At 37.5% G+C, this 20,954-nt stretch overlaps 1 protein-coding gene across 7 annotated transcripts in view; it reads right to left on the reverse strand.

Annotated features, from left to right (window-relative positions):
• The window catches only part of CDKAL1 (CDK5 regulatory subunit associated protein 1 like 1), a 1,056,598-nt gene that overhangs the window by 896,635 nt on the left and 139,009 nt on the right, over positions 1-20,954 (reverse strand). For all 7 annotated transcript variants that reach the window (XM_066268295.1, XM_066268291.1, XM_066268292.1 and 4 more), the window contains one exon: positions 12,113-12,197. In XM_066268295.1, coding sequence (XP_066124392.1) covers positions 12,113-12,197 — 85 coding nt within the window. The remainder of the gene's footprint in view (positions 1-12,112; positions 12,198-20,954) is intronic.

Below are 20,954 nucleotides of genomic sequence, written 5' to 3' on the forward strand. Positions count from 1 at the left end.
GTCTGTGGAGAATGGGAAGGAGCGCCCAGAAGCCTGAGACTGCCAGAGCCATTAAGCTCTCATAACATGCCTCACCCACCAATGCGATCGAGGCCCTGCCTACATTATTGCCACAGCAACATCTCAGCAGACAGCTCAGGAACTTCACAAAGCTAAAAGTTGTAATATAATGACACCTACTAGAAAAATCCTCTCAAGATCAAAATTTATTTTTCCTTTCCTCCCCTATTTTACTTCTTATTCCTTTCATTCTTTTTCATTTTTGAATTTCATTTTTTTTAATTTTTCAATTTTTTAGTTCTTTTCTGTTTGAGTTCTTAACAATACCACTCTCAAATGTCATAAAGGAAGATGAAATCAAATACCATGGCTACACAAGACAGAGATGTATTTCAGAAAGAAAATTTAAAAATCTCCAGAAAAATATCTCAATCACATGGAAATCTTGGAGTAAAATGATAGAGAATGCAAAATTGAAGTTCTGAAAATTATCAAAGAGATGCAAGAAGACACCAATAGGCAACTTAATGAGCTCAGAAAACAAATTATGAACAAAATGAATACCTCACCAAGAAGACCGAAATTTTATTTTTTTATTTTTTGTATTTTTCTGAAGCTGGAAACGGGGAGGCAGTCAGACAGACTCCCGCATGCGCCTGACCGGGATCCACCCGGCACACCCACCAGGGGGCGATGCTCTGCCCATCCGGGGCATCACTCTGTTGCGACCAGAGCCACTCTAGCACCTGGGGCAGAGGCCAAGGAGCCATCCCCAGCGCCCAGGCCATCTTTTGCTCCAATGGAGCCTCGGCTGCGGGAGGGGAAGAGAGAGACAGGAAGGAGAGGGGGAGGGGTGTAGAAGCAGATGGGCGCCTCTCCTGTGTGCCCTGGCCGGAAATCAAACCCGGGACTTCCGCATGCTGGGCCGACGCTCTACCACCGAGCCAACCGGCCAGGGCCCCGAAACTTTAAAAACAGAGATGAAGAACTCAATACATGAATTGAGGACTGAGGTAGCAAGTTTAGCTAATAGAACAAGTCAGATAGAGAAAAGAATCAGTGACATCAAAGACAGGCAATGAGAGATGCTACAGAGAGAAAAGGAGAGAGACTCATGAAATTAAAAAACTGAGAGCACTGGCCAGTTGGCTCAGTGGTAGATTATTGGTCAGTCATATGGATGTCATAGGTTCGATTCCTGGTCAGGGCACACAGGAGAGGTGCCCATCTACTTCTCCACCCCTCCTGCTCTCCCCCTTTCACTTCTTTCTCTCTCCCTCTATCTCTCTCTCTTCTCCTCCCCTCCTGCAGCTAAGGCTCAATTAGAGTGAGTTGGCCCTGGGCACTGAGGATGACTTCATGACCTCTGCTTCAGGCACTAAAATAAATGGCTCTGGTTGCAACAGAGCAAGGGCCCCAGATGGGCAGAGCATAGCCCTCAAGTGAGCTTGCCAAGTGGATCCTGGTCTAGGTGCATGCAGGAGTCTGTCTCTGCATACCCTCTTCGCACTAAAAAAATAAAATAAAAAAATTTTAAAAACTGAGAGAACTCTACAAGAATTGTCTCACTCCATCAGAAAGGACAATGTAAGAGTAATGAGTATACTAGAAGAAGAAGAAGAAGAGAGGGAGAACGGAATGGAGAGCCTATTCTAACAAACAGTTGATCAGAGTTTCCCAAGCCTATGGAAAGAAAGCCTCAAATCTATCAAAGCTATCCTTCAAATACGAAGGAGAAATAAAAACTTTTACAAACATATAGAAGCTGCAGGAATTTATCACCAGAAAACCCCCACTGCAAGAAGTACTCAAGGGGGTTATTCGACCAGACACAAAGAACAAAACAAATAAAAACTACAACAAGGTCACAATAAAAACAAGGATAATCTGTGACGACAATAACATAAAAGGGGAGAGGATAAAGATATGCAGTAGCAAAAGATGATGGAGAATCACTCATATAACAAATGACTCTTGAACATATGAACATTTTTTTCTTAACCTAATGGTAACCACCCACAAAAAAGCCACTATGAAACACAAAGCTTGAAAAATAATAGGAGAAAGAAGTATGGAATACCACCAAACAAAAACAACTGACAGAAACAAAAAATAGAAGAACCAGACAACAAACAAAGCTCCCAGAAAACAAAACATAAAATAGCTAAAGGAAATCCTCAAGTATCAAGAATTATCCTAAATGTAAATGGACTAAACTCACCAATAGGAGGCACAGAGTAGCAGACTGGGTCAAAAAGCAAAACTCAACCATATGCTGCTTTCAAGAAATACATCTAAGCTGCAAGGACAAAAGTAGATTCAAAGTGAAAGGCTGGAAAATGATTCTCCAAGCAAATAATATCCAAAAAAAAATAGGTGTAGCCATACTCATATCTGACAATGCTGACTTCAAGACTACAAAGGTAACCAGAGGTAAAGATGGACATTTTATAACGATAAGGGCACATTGTATCAAGAAAACATAACAATTCTTAATATGTATGCACTGAACCAGGGAGCTCCAAAATATATAAGATATCTACTAACTGATCTAAAAATAGAAGCAGACAAAAACATGATCATACTTGGAGATTTCAACACACCATTGATGGCTTTAGATAGATCATCCAAACAGAAAATCAATAAGGAAACATAGGCCTTAAATAAAACACTAGAACAAATAGACATAATAGACATCTACAGGACATTTCATCCCAGAACATCAGAGTATATATTTTTCTTCAGTGTACATGGAACATTCTCAAGAACAGACCATATGTCGGGCCACTACTGTAACATCAACAATTTCAGAAAGACTGAAATTATACCAAGCATATTCTCTGACCATAAGGCTTTGAAATTAGAATTCAAGGGCTAAAAAGAAGTAAACAAACCCACAAAAATGTGGAAATTAAACAACATACTTTGAAAAAATGACTGGGTCAAAGAAGAAACAAAAGCAGACATCAAAAGATATATACAAATGAAAATGACAACACAACATAACAAAATTTCTGGGATGCAGCAAAAGCAGTAATAAGAGGGAAGTTTATATCATTACAGGCTTATATCAAGAAACCACAGAGATCCCAAGTAAACAACCTAACATCACACCTTAAGGAACTAGAAAAAGAAGAACATAGGCAACCCAAAGTCAACAGAAGAAAGGAAATAATAAAAATTAGAGCAGAATTAAATGAAATAGAGAATAAAAATATATATAGAAAAAAGGAATATAACAAAGAGCTGGTTCTTTGAAAAGATCAAAAAATCGACAAATTATTGTCTAGACACACTAAGGAAAACAAAGAAAGGACTCATATAAACAAAATCCGAAATGAAAAAAAAATTACCACAGATATCATAGACATACAAAAGATCATAGCAGAATATTATGAAAGATTACATGCCACCAAATTCAACAACCTAGAGGAAATGGATAATTCCTAGAAGTATACAATCTTCCTAGACTGCACCACGAAGAAGTGGAAAAACCTAAAAAGACCTACAAACAGGGAGGAAATAGAAACAACTACCGAAAATCTCCCCAAAAACAAAAGTCCAGGATCAGACGGCTACACTAGTGAATTCTATCGAACATTCAAAGAAGATCTAGTACCTATCCTTCTCAGTCTTCCAAAAATTGAAGAAGAAGCAATACTCCCCAACACATTTTATGAGTTCAACATAACCTTCATACCAAAACCTAGCAAGGACAACACAAAATAAGAAAACTACAGACCAATATCTATAATGAATACAGATGCAAAAATCCTAAACAAAATACTAGCAAATCAAATACAACACAATAAAATAATACATCACAATCAAGTGCAATTCATTCCAGGAGCACAAGGATGGTTCAACATACAGAAATCGATCAACATAATATACCACATCAACAAAACAAAGAACAAAATCCATATGACCTATCAATAGATGCAGAAAAGGCATTCGATAAGATACAACATCCCTTTATGTTTAAAACACTCAATAAAATCGGAATAAAAGGAAAATACCGCAGCATAATAAAGGCCATATATGACAAACCATCAGCTAATGTCATACTAAAATGGTGACAAAATGAAGGCTTTTCCTCTAAAATCAGGAACAACACAGGGCTGCCCACTCCACTCTTATTCCACATATTTCTGGAAGTTTTAGCCAGAGCAATCAGGCAAGAGAAAGAAATAAAAGTCATTCATATCGGAAAAAAGGAAGTAAAGGTATCACTTTTTGCAGATGACATGATCCTGTACATAGAAAACCCCAGAGACTACACCAAAAAAACTATTAGAAAAACTATATATCAATACAGTAAAGTTGAAAGATATAAAATCAATATACAAAGTCTACTTTTGCTTTTCTACATGCCAACAATGAAACTTCAGAAAATTAACTCAAAAAATAATTTCTTTTACTAATTGCAATAAAAAACCCAAAGTACCTAGTAATAAACTTAACAAAGGATGTGAAGGACCTATATACCGAGAACTACAAGACATTACTGAAAGAAATTTAAAAACACACAAGAAGATGGGAAAATATTCTGTGTTCATGGATTGGAAGAATCAGCATAGTTAAAATGGTCATATTACTCAAAGCAATATATAATTTAGTGCAATCTCAATCAAAATCCCAATTTCATTCTTTAAAGAAATAAAAAAAAAAAATTACCAGGTTCGTATGGAACCATAAAAAAACCCAAATAGCTAAAGAAATCCTGAGGAAAAAGAATGAGGCCAGAGGTATCGCACTATTTGACTTCAAATTATACTTTAGAGCTGTGATATTCAGAACAACATAGTATTAGCAGAAAAACAGACATACAGACAAATTAAACAGAACTGAGAGCCCAGAAATAAAACCACATATATATGGACAAATTATCTTCAACAAAAGAGCCAAAAACATACAATGGAGAAAAGAAAGCCTCTTCAATAAACAGTGTTTGGAAAATTGAAAAACCACATGCAAGAGAATGAAACTTTACAGTTTGTTCCCTGGCACAAAAATTAATTCAAAATGGATCAAAGACCTAAATATAAGACCTGAAACTAAAAATTACAGAGAAGAAAATATAGGTACTAAGTTCATAGACCTTAGCTGTAGAGAACTATTTATGAATTTGACCCCCAAAGCAAGGGAAGTAAAGGCAAAAATAAATGAATGGGATTATATCAAACTAAAAAGCTTCTACACAGCAAAAGAAACTGACAACAAAACAAATAAGCAGCCAACTAAATGGGAGATGAAGTTTGCAAACAATAGCTCCAATAAGAGGTTAATATCCAAAATGTATAAAGAACTCACAAAACTCAGCAACAAACAAGCAAACAATCCAATTAAAAAATGGGGGGAGGACCTGAACAGACACTTCTCCCAAGAAGACACAAAAATAGCCAACAGGTATATATGCAAAGACGCTCATCTTCACTAGCTATTTGAGAAATGCAAATCAAAACTACAATGTGGCCCTGGCCGGTTGGCTCAGCGGTAGAGCGTCGGCCTGGCGTGTGGGGGACCCGGGTTCGATTCCCGGCCAGGGCACATAGGAGAAGCGCCCATTTGCTTCTCCACCCCCCCCCTTCCTTCCTCTCTGTCTCTCTCTTCCCCTCCCACAGCCAAGGCTCCATTGGAGCAAAGATGGCCCGGGCGCTGGGGATGGCTCCTTGGCCTCTGCCCCAGGCGCTAGAGTGGCTCTGGTTGCGGCAGAGCGACGCCCCAGAGGGGCAGAGCATCGCCCCCTGGTGGGCAGAGCGTTGCCCCTGGTGGGCGTGCCGGGTGGATCCCGGTTGGGCGCATGCGGGAGTCTGTCTGACTGTCTCTCCCCGTTTCCAGCTTCAGAAAAATACAAAAAAAAACTACAATGAGATACCATCTCATACCTGTTAGATTAACTATTATCAACAAGACAGATAATAACAAGTGTTAGAGAGGATGTGGAGAAAAAGGAACCCTCATTCACTACTGGTGGAAATGTAAATTAGTTCAACCATTATGAAAAAAATTAAGAATAGAATTACTATATGACCCAGTAATTCTTCTACTGGGTATCTACACCCAAAACATTGGTATGGAAAGACACATGCACTGCCATGTTCATCACAGCATTATTCGTGGTGGCCAAAACATGGAAACAACCAAAGTGTCCCTCAATAGAGGACTGGATAAAGAAGAGGTGGTACATATATACAATGGAATACTATTCAGCCATAAAGAAATGATGACATAGTGACATTTATGACAACATGGATAGATCTTGAGAATATTATACTGAGTGAAATAAGTAAATCAGAAAAAAGCTAAGAACTGTATGATTTCACACATAGTTGGGATATAAAACTGAGACTTATGGACATAAAGGTAAACTTGTTACCACGGGAAGGGAACATGGGGGAGAGGGACTTGAGTGAATAGGGAGGGGGAAGAGTTGGGGAAAAGAGTATAAAGAGGGACAAATATAAGGTAACGGAAAATGATTTGACTTTGGGTGATGGGTACACAACATAATCAACAGTTCACATGCTATAGAAATGTTCACCTGAAACCTACATACTACTCTTATTGATCAATGTCACCCTGTTAATGTTAATTTTCTAAATAAAATTTAAAACTTAAAAAAAACTTTCAAAAACAGTCTACAAGCATACCATTAATTAGATTATAAAACTGGTAATTACAGAAACTAAATTATCTGGGCTCTGCACTTAATGTGTTATCAGTAGCACTAAAATACCTTTATATCTATCTCATCACCTTTCCTATAGAGAAAAAATAGATAATCTGAGAACATGACAGACTCCACATAAAATAAAAAGGATTCTCTGAAAACAGGCAGTATCTGGTAAATATAATCCTCTGCTCTTGGATTAATCCTTCCTTCTCCAGCTCCAAAACATGACTCAAATACCCCTGTTCCATCCCACATCACTACTGTCCTTCTCTGCCTCCCACCACAGTTCTGAGAAGAACTCTTCTCTGCTCCTTCTATATTTCTGAGTTAAAGATACCATTACATTCATCTACCACTTCAACATAAACAATATAAAATCTGCATCACTAAGGTGATATCTGCCTCAATTCTACAACTGTTTACATGACATCTTTATCTGGAAAACACAGTAATAAAATGGCTAAACATGCAGATTTCTAGTCAGACTGCCTAGGTTGAAATCCCACCTCCACCATTAATGTACTAACAGCCTTAGAGAACTTCATCTATGAAAGAGAGACTGCATCTCTAAAACAGAAATAAAACAAATCTACAATACGACAGCCTGCAAGAATCAAACTAGATAATATCCAACTGATGTAATAAAGCACTATGAACAGTGCCTGCTACAAAGAATACAATCAACAAAGATCAAATATTATCCATTACTTTATTACAATATTTAGCTGTGACTTCAAATGTAGCACAATCAACATCAAAACATATCTTCCCTTTAATTGAATTCCCTTCTGGAATTCTTTATCCCTGGTCAGGGAACTGTAGCTCGGGAGCCACATGCGGCTCTTTGGCCCCTTGAGGGTGGCTCTTCCACAAAATACCACGTACAGGCCCTACCTAGATAAGGAATGTACCTACCTATATAGTTTAAGTTTAAAAATTTTGGCTCTCAAAAAAATTTTCAATCGTTGTACTGTTGATATTTGGCTCTGTTGACTAATGAGTTTGCCGACCACTACCCTAGATCATCAGAGATCTAAAAGTCATATTCAACAATGCTGAAAGTGTCAAGAATTCTCCTTTCTCAAATTGGCACCTTCCTTCAAAAACTTATATAAGGCCATCAGTATCTGGGACTACTGCAACTCTGTCCTAAATGGACTCCTCATATTCACTCTTATTAATACCCAATTATCTTTCACACTGCAACATGATATAATTCTCTGAGTGGATTGAGGGAGAAAACACACTTAGAAATGTGTTTCTTTTTTTAATTTACCTTTTATAATAGTATAAAGATAAAATATACTGCACAGGTAAAAGCAATATTAATTTTTTTTTAATATTTATTTATTTATTTATTTCAGAGACAGAGAGAGTCAGAGAGAGGAACAGATAGGGACAGACAGACAGGAACACAGAGAGATAAGAAGCACCAATCATCAGTTTTTCGTTGCAACACCTTAGTTGTTCATTGATTGCTTTCTCATATGTGCCTTGACCGTGGGCCTTCAGCAGACCGAGTAACCCCTTGCTCGAGTCAGCGACCTTGGGTCCAAGCTGGTGAGCTTTTTGCTCACACCAGATGAGCCCGCACTCAAGCTGGCGATCTCAGGGTCTCGAACCTGGGTCCTTCCGCATCCCAGTCCGACGCTCTATCTACTGCGCCACCGCCTGGTCAAGCAATAGTTTTTAAAATAAATGATATTGGAACAATTCAGTATCTACACTGTTAAGGAAAAAATCTAAAAGATATGCAGGAGCTACATGAAAAAATTTTAATCCTTAGAAAATCAAAGACAATTTCATATCTTACTCATGGGTTGGAAACTCACAATGTAAAGATATCAAGTCTTCTCTCAAAGACATCAAAATATTCAATGTAATCATAATCAAAATCACTTGTTGAACTTGAAACATGATATTAAATCTCTATGAAAGGTCAAAGGAAAGCCAAGACACTCTTTTTTTTTTTTTTTTTTTCCTGAAGCTGGAAACAGGGAGAGACAGTCAGACAGACTCCCGCATGCGCCCAACCGGGATCCACCCGGCACGCCCACCATGGGGCGAGGCTCTGCCCACCAGGGGGCGATGCTCTGCCCATCCTGGGCGTCGCCATGTTGCGACCAGAGCCACTCTAGCGCCTGAGGCATAGGCCACAGAGCCATCCCCAGCGCCCGGGCCATCTCTGCTCCAATGGAGCCTTGGCTGCGGGAGGGGAATAGAGAGACAGAGAGGAAAGCGCGGCGGAGGGGTGGAGAAGCAAATGGGCGCTTCTCCTGTGTGCCCTGGCCGGGAATCGAACCCGGGTCCTCCGCACGCTAGGCCGACGCTCTACCGCTGAGCCAACCGGCCAGGGCGAAAGCCAAGACACTCTTAAAGAAGAATAAAAACTTACTAGCACTTTCAAATATCTAAACTTAATATAAATCTATACTAATTATGATTGTATAGAATAAGTATCATAATAAAAAAATAAAACTAAGTAAAACACAGAAAAAAGCCTAAGTATCTACAGACACTCAACTATGACAGAGTATTACACAGATAAAAGGAGAAAAGATCAATTTAAAAAAATAACAAAACAATAAATGATACTGGAAAAATTTGGTTTCTACACGAAAAATAAAACATTTTTTAAATTTAAAATAAATTTGGACCCCCTTCTTGGCACCATATACACAAATACATGAAAAAAATCAACTCCAGATGGATTATAAACCTAAATATAAGAAGTAAAAACCATAAAATATTGGAGAATATCTTAACCTCAAGATAAAGATTTCTTAAACAATAAAAGCACAAACCCAAAGGAAAAAATTGATATTTTTTTTCTTTTTTAATTAACTGAGAGGTGGGGAGGCAGAGACATATTCGCATATGCATGTCAGCCGGTATCCACCTAACAAGCCCCTACCAGGTGATGTTCTGCCCATCTGGGGCCATTGCTCTGTTGCTCAGCAACCGAGCTATTTTCGCACCTGAGGTGAGGCCATGGAGCCATCCTCAGTGCCGTGGTCCAACTTTTCTCAAACCATTCAAACCACAGCTGCAGGAAGGGGAGAGTGAGCGAGGGAGAGAAAGAGAGAGAGAATGAGAAAGAGAGAGAGAGAGAGAGAAGGAAAAAGAGAGAGAGGGAGGAAAAGAGAAAGAGAGAGATGATGGTTGCTTCTCCTGTGTGCCCTGACTGGGAATCGAATCTGGGACTTCCACATGCTGGGCTGATGCTCTACCACTGAGCCAACTGGCCAGGGCCAAATTGATAAATTTTAAACCAGAATTTATCTGCATCATAAGATACCACTAGAGAAAGTGAAAAGCCACAATTGATATCTGTGACATACGTAGCATGTAAGGATTAGTATCTAGTCTACATGTATTCCCAGAGATAAATAATAGACAAACAATTCAACAGAAAAAATATTTTAAAAGCCATTTTTCAAGAAAAGAAAAATCCAAATGGCCAATAGATACAAAAAGATGCTCAACATCATTAGTAATCATGGAAATGCTAATTAAAACCACACAGAGGCCTGACCTGTGGTGGCATAGTGGATAAAGCATCGACCTGGAATGCTGAGATCACTAGTTCAATACCCTGGGCTTGCCTGGTCAAGGCACATATGGGAGTTGATGCTTCCTGCTCCTCCCCCCTCCACTCTCTTTCTTTCTCTCTCTCTCTCTGTCCTCTCTACAAAAATGAATAAATAAAATCTAAAAACAAAAAACAAAAAAAAACACACTGAGATACTATCTCCACCACTAGATTGGCAAAAGTTAGAAATCTGAGCATACCAAATATCAGCAAGAATTGAAAACAACAACCTGCATCCACTACTGGTGAGAAGGAGCACTGATACATGCAGCAAGGGAATGGCATTATCTATTCAAGTCTGAATATGTACACATCCATGAGCCAATAACTCAACTCCTAGTTACATATATATCCTAAAATAAGTCTTGCAAAAGCACACCAGAAATAATGTTCAAAATATTCATAGCAGCAGTGTTCATACAAGCAAAGCACTGAAAAAAATCTCAAAACTCTTATCAATAATAAAAATGGATAAATTGTGGAAAACTCATGCAGTAAGTGACCAGAATTATTCTACATCCATCAACATGGATAAATCTAACAGCAGAATGCTTAAAAAAAGAAGTAAATCTCAGTTCATAAACAGTTTAAATCCGATAAAGTCTAAAACAGGGCAAAACTAAACCAATCGTTTAAAGATATACTTAACAAATGATAAATTTACTAATAAAAGTAATGGAATGACTCACACAGAAATCAGGATAAAAAATACTTTTTAAGGGTACGAGTGAAAGAGGGACACATGAGGACTTCTAAGGTCTAGACAACATCATATTGCTTATGCTGGGTGGTAGATATACTTGTGTTAATTCGTTTTTAAACTATAGGTTTCATAAATCTTATATAGGTGTATTTCATAATGAATCCACTTGGGGGCAGAGAGGAATGAATCTGAGAATGAAGTTAGGAGGTGAAGAATATTAAGTCTGGCTCGGAAGGCAAGAAGAAAAACAGGACCATAGCTAAAAGGAGTGCACAGGGGCTGATTAGACCCAAGCATGTTTCAATACCAATGAAAGGCACCATTGGGATTGGAGAGGTTGAAAACATAGGAGAATGAGGAAACAATTTATATAACGAGATTTCTAACAAAGTAGCTGGGGTAAGAATCAGAGCACATGTGAAAAAAAGATACTTCTTTCACTTTAACTTGAAGGAACAAAGCAAGAACCAAGGATCTACATCTCCCCCAACAAACCGTATTTCCCTTGATAGCCAGGCATTACTAGCATCTAGAACAGTGCAAATGGGCAGGGAAAAGAAAAGAAGTAAGGAGTGCTTTGAGTAGTTTCAAAAAGTACAGAATGGGCCTGACCAGGCGGTGGCGCAGTGGATAGAGCGTCGGACTGGGATGCGGAGGGCCCAGGTTCGAGACCCAGAGGCTCATCCGGTTTGAGCAAAAAGTTCACCAGCTTGGACCCAAGGTTGCTGGCTCCAGCAAGGGGTTACTTGGTCTGCTGTAGCCCCACGGTTAAGGCACATATGAGAAAGCAATCAATGAACAACTAAAGTGCCACAACGAAAAACTGATGATTGATGCTTCTATCTCTCTCTGTTCCTGAAGTAAAGAATGGATTGCCTGAGAAAAGTACATTTTTAATACTTAACAAGTATTCCAATTACCTATTAGTTAACTTCACAAATACTCAAATCATCTATTAGAAAAGTCTACATTAGTTTCATTATCATATAAATGCAAAACAACATTAAAAGTCCAACTCACACTTTTTGATACATACTAAATATTTAGATTATTAATAATCATTTAAAAGCTAATTTCCTTAAATTAACTCTTACCTCACTGATTAAAAGAAATTATAAGGAAAAAAACAATACCTACTTACTTAATTGAGTTTCTAAAGTGGTCTTCAGCCGGGTTTTTTACAGTACAACTGTTCAGAAGCCATAAATCTGCATCTGATGCATTTTCTATTAAAAAAAGAATATGAAAATAAATATATCACATATAGTCAGTCAGAAGTATCCATGTGCTTACTTAGATGGCACTGGGTCTGCTGGTGGAGAGCAGAGTGAGGTAGAGAATAGAGGCAAATAAACATCATATACAACACAGTAGGTAACTGTTGTAATATGGAAATGGTCATAAGAAATATTTACATGTATAACCTGTGCTATTATCTTTTCATTTAAAAATATAAAGAGGGTAGGCCCTGGCTGGTTGGTTCAGTGGTAGAGCGTCGGTCTGGCGTGCAGGAGTACCAGGTTCGATTCCCAGCCAGGGCACACAGGAGAAGCGCCCATCTGCTTCTCCACCCCTCCTCCTCTCCTTCCTCTCTGTCTCTCTCTTCCCCTCCCGCAGCCAAGGCTCCATTGGAGCAAAGTTTGCCCGGGCGCTGGGGATGGCTCTATGGCCTCTGCCTCAGGTGCTAGAATGGCTCTGGTTGCAACAGAGCAATGCCCCAGATGGGCAGAGCATCACTCTCTGGTGGGCATGCCGGGTGGATCCCGGTCGGGCGCTTGCGGGAGTCTGACTGCCTCCCCGTTTCCAACTTCAGAAAAATACAAAAAAAAAGAAAGAAAAAGAAAAAAATATATATATACATACATATATATATATATATATATAGTAAGCAACTGCCTCCTATATTTTCAATACTTGAGAGTATTTAATATCTTCCAAAAACTAAAGTGAAACTAACCAATCTTACCTTTGAATATGAAATGGCCTCTTTGAGGCTGCATGTTAATACACTGGTCCCTCATCTATCACGGGCATTAGGTTCTAGAACCCCCCCACGATGAGCGAAAATCCACAAAGTAGCAACCTTATATTTATTTTACTATTTATATATATCTTAAGGCTTTATAAACCCTCCCCACACTCTTTAAACCTTCCCCACACTATTATTAACCTTTCCCACACTTATTTTACTGCAAAAATAATTAAAATAATAAATTTACAAAAATACCTATCTACCACAAAATCCTGCAATACAACAAAAAATCTGCAACACAAAATTAGATATATACAATTTAAAATCTGCAATTCAGTGAGACCGCAAAAAGTGAACCGCGATATGGCGCGGAACTGTATTTTTCAAGCACTTGTTGCCCGACCAGTGGTGGTGCAGCGGATAGTGTCGACCTGGGACACTTCAGTCCCAGGCTCTAAACCCCAAAGTCACCGTCTTGCGTGGGCTCATTCGGCTTGAGTGTTGGATCACAGGTATGACTCTATCTATGGTCACTGGCTTGAGTCCAAAGGCCACTGGCTTGCCTGGAGTCCCCAGGTCAAGACACATGTTGAAAAGCAATCAATGAACAACTAAAGTGATGCAACTATGAGTTGCTGCTTTATCACTCTCCTTTCCTGTCTTGTCTATCTCTCGCGTGTGTGCAAAAATAAAATACATATATATTCTCCAAGCACATGTATTATCTGTCATACACTGAATATTCTTCAGCTTGAGAAATTATTAGAAATACAATTTGTCTTCCTTGAAAAAGTTAAAGACTTGCCTCAAACTAGGGCTTGTATTCTTCTCAACAATTTTATTAGATATTGTTATATACTATATAGTAAACTCACTAGCATTACAAAACATCACCCAAATCCATTGTTTAATGAAATGAATTTATAAAAGCCTAAAGTCCTTGATGCTATTCTAACTACCTTGCTGCCTGAAAGGTCTTACACTTTAAAATAGGATTACCACAAAGAAAGGAAAACCAAAACTGAAAACTGCAGCACCATCAATGGTTATTTCGATAAGAACAGACACTAAGATCAAAAGACACGAAGAACTAAGGGGTCAATGGATGTCTGTGTATACAACCTCTACCTGAACAGGGAGCTTCAAGTGAGAGCATTACATGAGAGGGAGGGTGAACACCACCCAAAATAAAATGTTTTAAATATACTACCACCAGAAGGTGGACAGGTTACTGAACTAGGTATCTGGAAGAAAAGGTTAACATCTCAGGGTCAAGCCAGCAGAACCTTCATGTCAGGTTCTCCAGTGTCATGGAGGAAGAGCAGTATCACAGAAGAGCCCTTAGGCAAAGGACTAGGTAGATGAACAAGAATAGACCAAGGAAGGAAAAGACAGGAAGAGGGCACCCCACTTGGAGACACAGACTCAGAGAGGACCCAAAAAAGAATTTTACCTACTTTGAGATTTGGCCTATAACACTGTTAACTCCTGACGGAACTGAAAACCATCTGCACATTAGCCAAATATTGCCAATGTCCGAGCTGAGATACTAGGACTGGTTTTGGAAGGCTACAAACTTTAGGCTAGCCAGATGGAATCTATACCTCAAGATCTGGTTATCTAGTCTTTCATTATAATACCACAGTGCAGCAGTGCCTTATCATTCTGTATCACTCCCAGATTATCTTTGGAATCAAGCCCAAAAAAGTAAGACTGTTGACTCAAAAGATAAATTCATATGAATTGCATTGTATACTGTCAAACTCTCCTCCCTAAGGGGTGTATCATTCTGCACTCCCATAAGCAATGTAAGACATTGGCTGTTCATCCATGACATCACCCTATAGACTGTGCTCTCAAACCTGTGTACTTCTGTCCATCAGGTAAAGAAACAGAAAGCCAGGTGAGGTTTTAATGCACATTCCTCTTACTATGAATGATTTGAGCAACTTTTCATATGTTTAAGGACCATCTGCAGGGTTTTTTTTCCTGGTTTTCAGAATGTTCATATTTTTTGCTCTCTTCTATCAGGCTAGTCATTTTCATTTCAAGTTTGAATTTAGTAACACACTTAGCATACTATACATACACAGAGAATATTATTTGTCTTTGATATTAGTTACAATATTTTTGCCAGTTTGCCATTTTACTTTTTTTATAGGTTCTTCACACTTTTTTATCCACCTCTTCTCTTATTGCTTCTGGATTTTGAGTCATAATCCAAAAAGTTCCTGTATTCCCAGATTACTAAGGAATTTACCCGTGTTTTCTTCTAATGCACATATGGTTTAACATTTAGATCTTTGATCTATTAGGAATTTATCCTGATACACATTGATCCTACTTAATTTTTAAAACAGAAGGTGATGATATAAGATCCTATATTCTCCTATCAAACTGGGAAATAATAAAAAGCATGATACTGCCTGCCACTAGCAAAGAAAGGGGCAACCAGCGCCCTCTTCTTCTCCTGATGGCAGGGGCATAAGAAAACCCTCTGGAATGCAGTGTAGGGACAGCTATCAAAAGTTTAAATGCACAGTGGAACTTCTGCACCTGCTTGTAGGATACCCGCACCACACACGTGCATATTTATAATCATATACACAATATATGCGCAAACACATATGACATATTAATATATATTTATCCACACAAAATTTTAAATTCTCACTGATGATTACTGACAAAGCAAAAGGCCTAAGAAGCCTACAAGTCCATTATAAGGAGATTGACTAAATAAATTATGAGACTGCAGCTAAAATACCATTTGGCTGTTAAATAAAGCAAGATAAATCTGTAAGTGCTAATTCATAATAATCTTTGTTGTCATGTCGGGTGAAACAAAGCAAGGCGCAGAAGAGTAGCTCTTGCATTTGTGTTTAAAAAAGGAAAATAGAAAAAGGAAAATTCTGTTCTAAGCAAAAAAGAAACTTCTAGAAGAATACATATGAAATGATTTTGAGGTGTTTATCCTTGGAAGTGAGAGGAAGGTTCAGTTGTCCTGAGTAGAGTGTCCACATGCACCTTTTATGTTCTTTCTCTTTCTTTAAATTGCATTGTGACTAGTTTTATAATTTTATAAAATTTAACCATGAGAAGGGACACATTAATATTTCATTTACATTCATCTGTAGTTTTAATTATTAAACATGTATTGCTTTTTTCCTTAAGAAAACTAATCAAAATTTTAAAATTTTAAGTTTCCTTTTCCATAGAGCTTAGAGTCAATAATGTTCTTTCATTTTAAGGTGAGAACATAAACTATTTTCCTGCTGTGATCCACCATGAAAACAGCGACCTGATACACATTTTCAGAGGACTTTTCTTCCCACTGTTGAAAGCTTCTGTACTCGCTGAAGCAAGAAAATGATGGTCACTGACACACCACCCACTGAGAGTGTGAAAAAAGAAAAACAAATTACTATTTCTTTATTGAAGCACATTTACTTTCTTTTTTTTTTTTTTTAATAAATTTTTATTAATGGTAATGGGATGACATTAATAAATCAGGGTACATATATTCAAAGAAAACATGTCTAGGTTATTTTGTCATCAAATTATTTTGCAAACCCCTCGCCCAAAGTCAGATTGTCCTCCGTCACCCTCTATCTAGTTCTCTGTGCCCCTCCCCCTCCCCCTAACTCTCTCCCTCCCTCCCTCCCATGTCCTCCCTCCCCCCCCACCCTTGGTAACCACCACACTCTTGTCCATGTCTCTTAGTCTCATTTTTATGTTCCACCAATGTATGGAATCATGTAGTTCTTGTTTTTTTCTGATTTACTTATTTCACTCCTTATAATGTTATCAAGATCCCACCATTTTGCTGTAAATGATCCGATGTCATCATTTCTTATGGCTGAGTAGTATTCCATAGTGTATATGTGCCACATCTTCTTTATCCAGTCTTCTATTGAAGGGCTTTTTGGTTGTTTCCATGTCTTGGCCACTGTGAACAGTGCTGCAATGAACATGGGGCTACATGTGTCTTCACGTATCAATGTTTCTGAGGTTTTGGGGTATATACCCAGTAGAGGGATTGCTGGGTCATAAGGTAGTTCTATTTGTAGTTTTTTGAGGAACCACCATACTTTCCTCCATAATGGTTGTACTACTTTACAGTCCCACCAACAGTGAATGAGGGTTTCTTTTTCTCCACAGCCTCTCCAACATTTGCTATTACCCGTCTTGTTGATAATAGCTAATCTAACAGGGGTGAGGTGGTATCTCATTGTAGTTTTGATTTGCATTTCTCTAATAACTAAAGAAGATGAGCATCTTTTCATATATCTGTTGGCCATTTGTATCTCTTCCTGGGAGAAGTGTCTGTTCATGTCCTCTTCCCATTTTTTTATTGGATTGTTTGTTTGTTTGTTGTTGAGTTTTATGAGTTCTTTGTAAATTTTGGATATTAGGCCCTTATCTGAGTTGTCATTTGAAAATATCAGTTCCCATATAGTTGGCTGTCTGTTTATTTTGATATCAGTTTCTCTTGCTGAGCAAAAACTTTTAATTCTGATGTAGTCCCATTCATTTATCTTTGCCTTCACTTCTCTTGCCATTGGAGTCAAGTTCATAAAATGTTCTTTAAAACCCAGGTCCATGATTTTAGTACCTATGTCTTCTTCTATGTACTTTATTGTTTCAGGTCTTATATTTAGGTCTTTGATCCATTTTGAATTAATTTTAGTACACGGGGAAAGGCTGTAGTCGAGTTTCATTCTTTTGCATGTGGCTTTCCAGTTTTCCCAACACCATTTCTTGAAGAGGCTTTCTTTTCTCCATTGTGTGTTGTTGGCCCCTTTATCAAAGATTATTTGACCATATATATGTGGTTTTATTTCTGGGTTTTCTATTCTGTTCCATTGGTCTGAGTGTCTATTTTTTTGCCAATACCATGCTGTTTTGATTATCGTGGCCCTATAATATAGTTTAAAGTCAGGTATTGTAATGCCCCCAGCTTCATTCTTTTTCCTTAGGATTTTTTTGACTATTCGGGGTTTTTTATAGTTCCATATAAATCTGATGATTTTTTGTTCCATTTCTTTAAAAAATCTCATAGGGATTTTGATGGGAATTGCATTAAATTTGTATATTGCTTTGGGTAATATGGCCATTTTGATTATATTTATTCTTCCTATCCAAGAACAAGGAATATTTTTCCATCTCATTGTATCTTTTTCGATTTCCCTTAACAATGCTTTGTAATTTTCATTATATAGGTCCTTTACGTTCTTTGTTATGTTTATTCCTAGGTATTTTATTTTTTTTGTTGCAATCGTGAAGGGGATTATTTTTTTGAGTTCGTTTTCTAATATTTCATTGTTGGCATATAGAAAGGCTATGGACTTTTGTATGTTAATTTTGTATCCTGCGACCTTACTGTATTGGTTTATTGTTTCTAATAATCTTTTTGTGGAGTCCTTCGGGTTTTCGATGTATAGGATCATATCATCAGCAAAAAGTGATAGCTTTACTTCTTCTTTTCCGATATGGATGCCTTTTATTTCTTTGTCTTGTCTGATTGCTCTGGCCAGAACTTCTAGCACCACGTTGAATAAGAGTGGAGAGAGTGGACAACCCTGTCTTGTTCCTGATTTAAGGTAGAAAGTCCTCAGTTTTATGCCGTTTAATAGGATGTTGGCTGATGGTTTATCATATATGGCCTTTATCATGTTGAGATATTTTCCTTCTATACCCATTTTGTTGAGAGTCTTAAACATAAAATTGTGTTGTATTTTATCAAAAGTCTTTTCTGCATCTATTGATAAGATCATGTGGTTTTTGTTCTTTGTTTTGTTGATATGGTGTATTACGTTAACCGTTTTACGTATGTTGAACCATCCTTGAGATTCTGGGATGAATCCCACTTGATCATGATGTATTATTTTTTTAATATGTTGTTGTATTCGGTTTGCCAGTATTTTGTTTAGTATTTTAGCATCTGTATTCATTAGAGATATTGGTCTGTAGTTTTCTTTCTTTGTGCCATCCTTGCCAGGTTTTGGTATGAGAGTTATGTTGGCCTCATAAAATGTGTTTGGAAGTATTGCTTCTTCAATTTTTTGGAAGACTTTGAGTAGAATAGGAACCAAGTCTTCTTTGAATGTTTGATAGAATTCACTAGTATAACCGTCTGGGCCTGGACTTTTATTTTTGGGGAGATTTTTAATAGTTTTATTTCCTCCCTGCTGATTGGTCTGTTTAGGCTTTCTGCTTCTTCATGACTCAGTCTAGGAAGGTTGTATTGTTCTAGGAATTTATCCATTTCTTCTAGATTGTTGTATTTGGTGGCATATAATTTTTCATAGTATTCTACAATAATTCTTTGTATATCTATGATGTCTGTGGTGATCTCTCCTCTTTCATTTTGGATTTTATTTATTTGAGTCCTGTGTCTTTCTTCCTTGGTGAGTCTTGCCAAGGGTTTGTCAATTTTGTTGATCTTTTCAAAGAACCAGCTCCTTGTTTTATTGATTTTTTATATAGTTTTTCTGTTCTCTATTTCATTTATTTCTGCTCTGATTTTTATTATCTCCTTTCTTCGGCTGGTTTTGGGTTGTCTTTGTTCTTCTTTTTCTAGTTCCTTAAGGTGTGAAGTTAAGTGGTTTACTTCGGCTCTCTCTTGTTTGTTCATATAGGCCTGAAGTGAGATGAACTTTCCTCTTATTACTGCTTTTGCTGCATCCCAGAGATTCTGATATGTCGTATTTTCATTTTCATTTGTCTGTATATATTTTTTGATTTCTGCGCTTATTTCTTCTTTGACCCATTCATTTTTTAGAAGTATGTTGTTTAGTTTCCACATTTTTGTGGGTTTTTCCCCCTCTTTTTTGCAGTTGAATTCTAGTTTCAAGGCTTTATGATCAGAAAATATGCTTGGTACAATTTCAATTTTTCTAAATTTGCTGATATTGTCTTTGTGGCCCAACATATGGTCAATTCTTGAGAATGTTCCATGTACACTAGAGAAAAATGTATACTCTGTCGCTTTGGGATGAAGTGTCCTGTAGATGTCTATCATATCCAGGTGTTCTAGTATTTCGTTTAAGGCCACTATATCTTTATTGATTCTCTGTTTGGATGACCGATCTAGAGCCGTCAGCGGTGTATTGAGGTCTCCAAGTATGATTGTATTTTTGTTAGTTTTTGTTTTAAGGTCAATAAGTAGCTGTCTTATATATTTTGGTGCTCCTTGGTTTGGTGCATATATATTAAGGATTGTTATGTCTTCTTGATTCAACTTCCCCTTAATCATTATGAAATGACCATTTTTGTCTCTGAGTACTTTTTCTGTCTTGTAGTCAGCATTATTAGATATGAGTATTGCTACGCCTGCTTTTTTTTGGGTGTTGTTTGCTTGGAGTATTGTTTTCCAGCCTTTCACTTTGAATTTGTTTTTATCCTTGTTGCTTAGATGTGTTTCTTGTAGGCAGCATATAGTTGGATTTTCTTTTTTAATCCATTCTGCTACTCTGTGTCTTTTGATTGGTAAGTTTAATCCATTTACATTTAGTGTAATTATTGACACTTGTGGGTTCCCTACTGCCATTTTATAAATTGCTTTCTGTTAGTTTTGTATCTAGTTTGATTCTTCTCTTTTGTTTTTCTATCATTTGTTTTTGTTTGTTTGTGTTCCATACTTCTTTCCTCTGTTGCTACCTTTTTTAAGTCAAGTGTTTTTGTGGTGGTTTTTTAAGGGTGGTTACCATTAAGTAATGAAAAGGGTACCTACCATATTCATTGTAGTACCCTATCTTATAAGTATTTCTGCACTTCATCATCCTTTGCTACTGTTAATCTCCATCCTCTCCCCCCTTTTTTTCCTTTGTTGTCACAGTTTAAGTTTGGTTTTATTGTGTTCTTGGTGGAGCTGTTACTTGTGGTGTTGTTTTCTTTTGTTCTTTGAATCTGGTTGGAAAACCCCCTTTACTATTTCCTGGAGTGGGGGCTTTCTGTTGATAAATTCTCTCATCTTTTCTGTATTTGTGAATGTTTTTATATCTCCTTC

This window comes from Saccopteryx bilineata, chromosome 3, assembly GCF_036850765.1.
Source record: "Saccopteryx bilineata isolate mSacBil1 chromosome 3, mSacBil1_pri_phased_curated, whole genome shotgun sequence".
NCBI classification, from domain to species: domain Eukaryota; kingdom Metazoa; phylum Chordata; class Mammalia; order Chiroptera; family Emballonuridae; genus Saccopteryx; species Saccopteryx bilineata.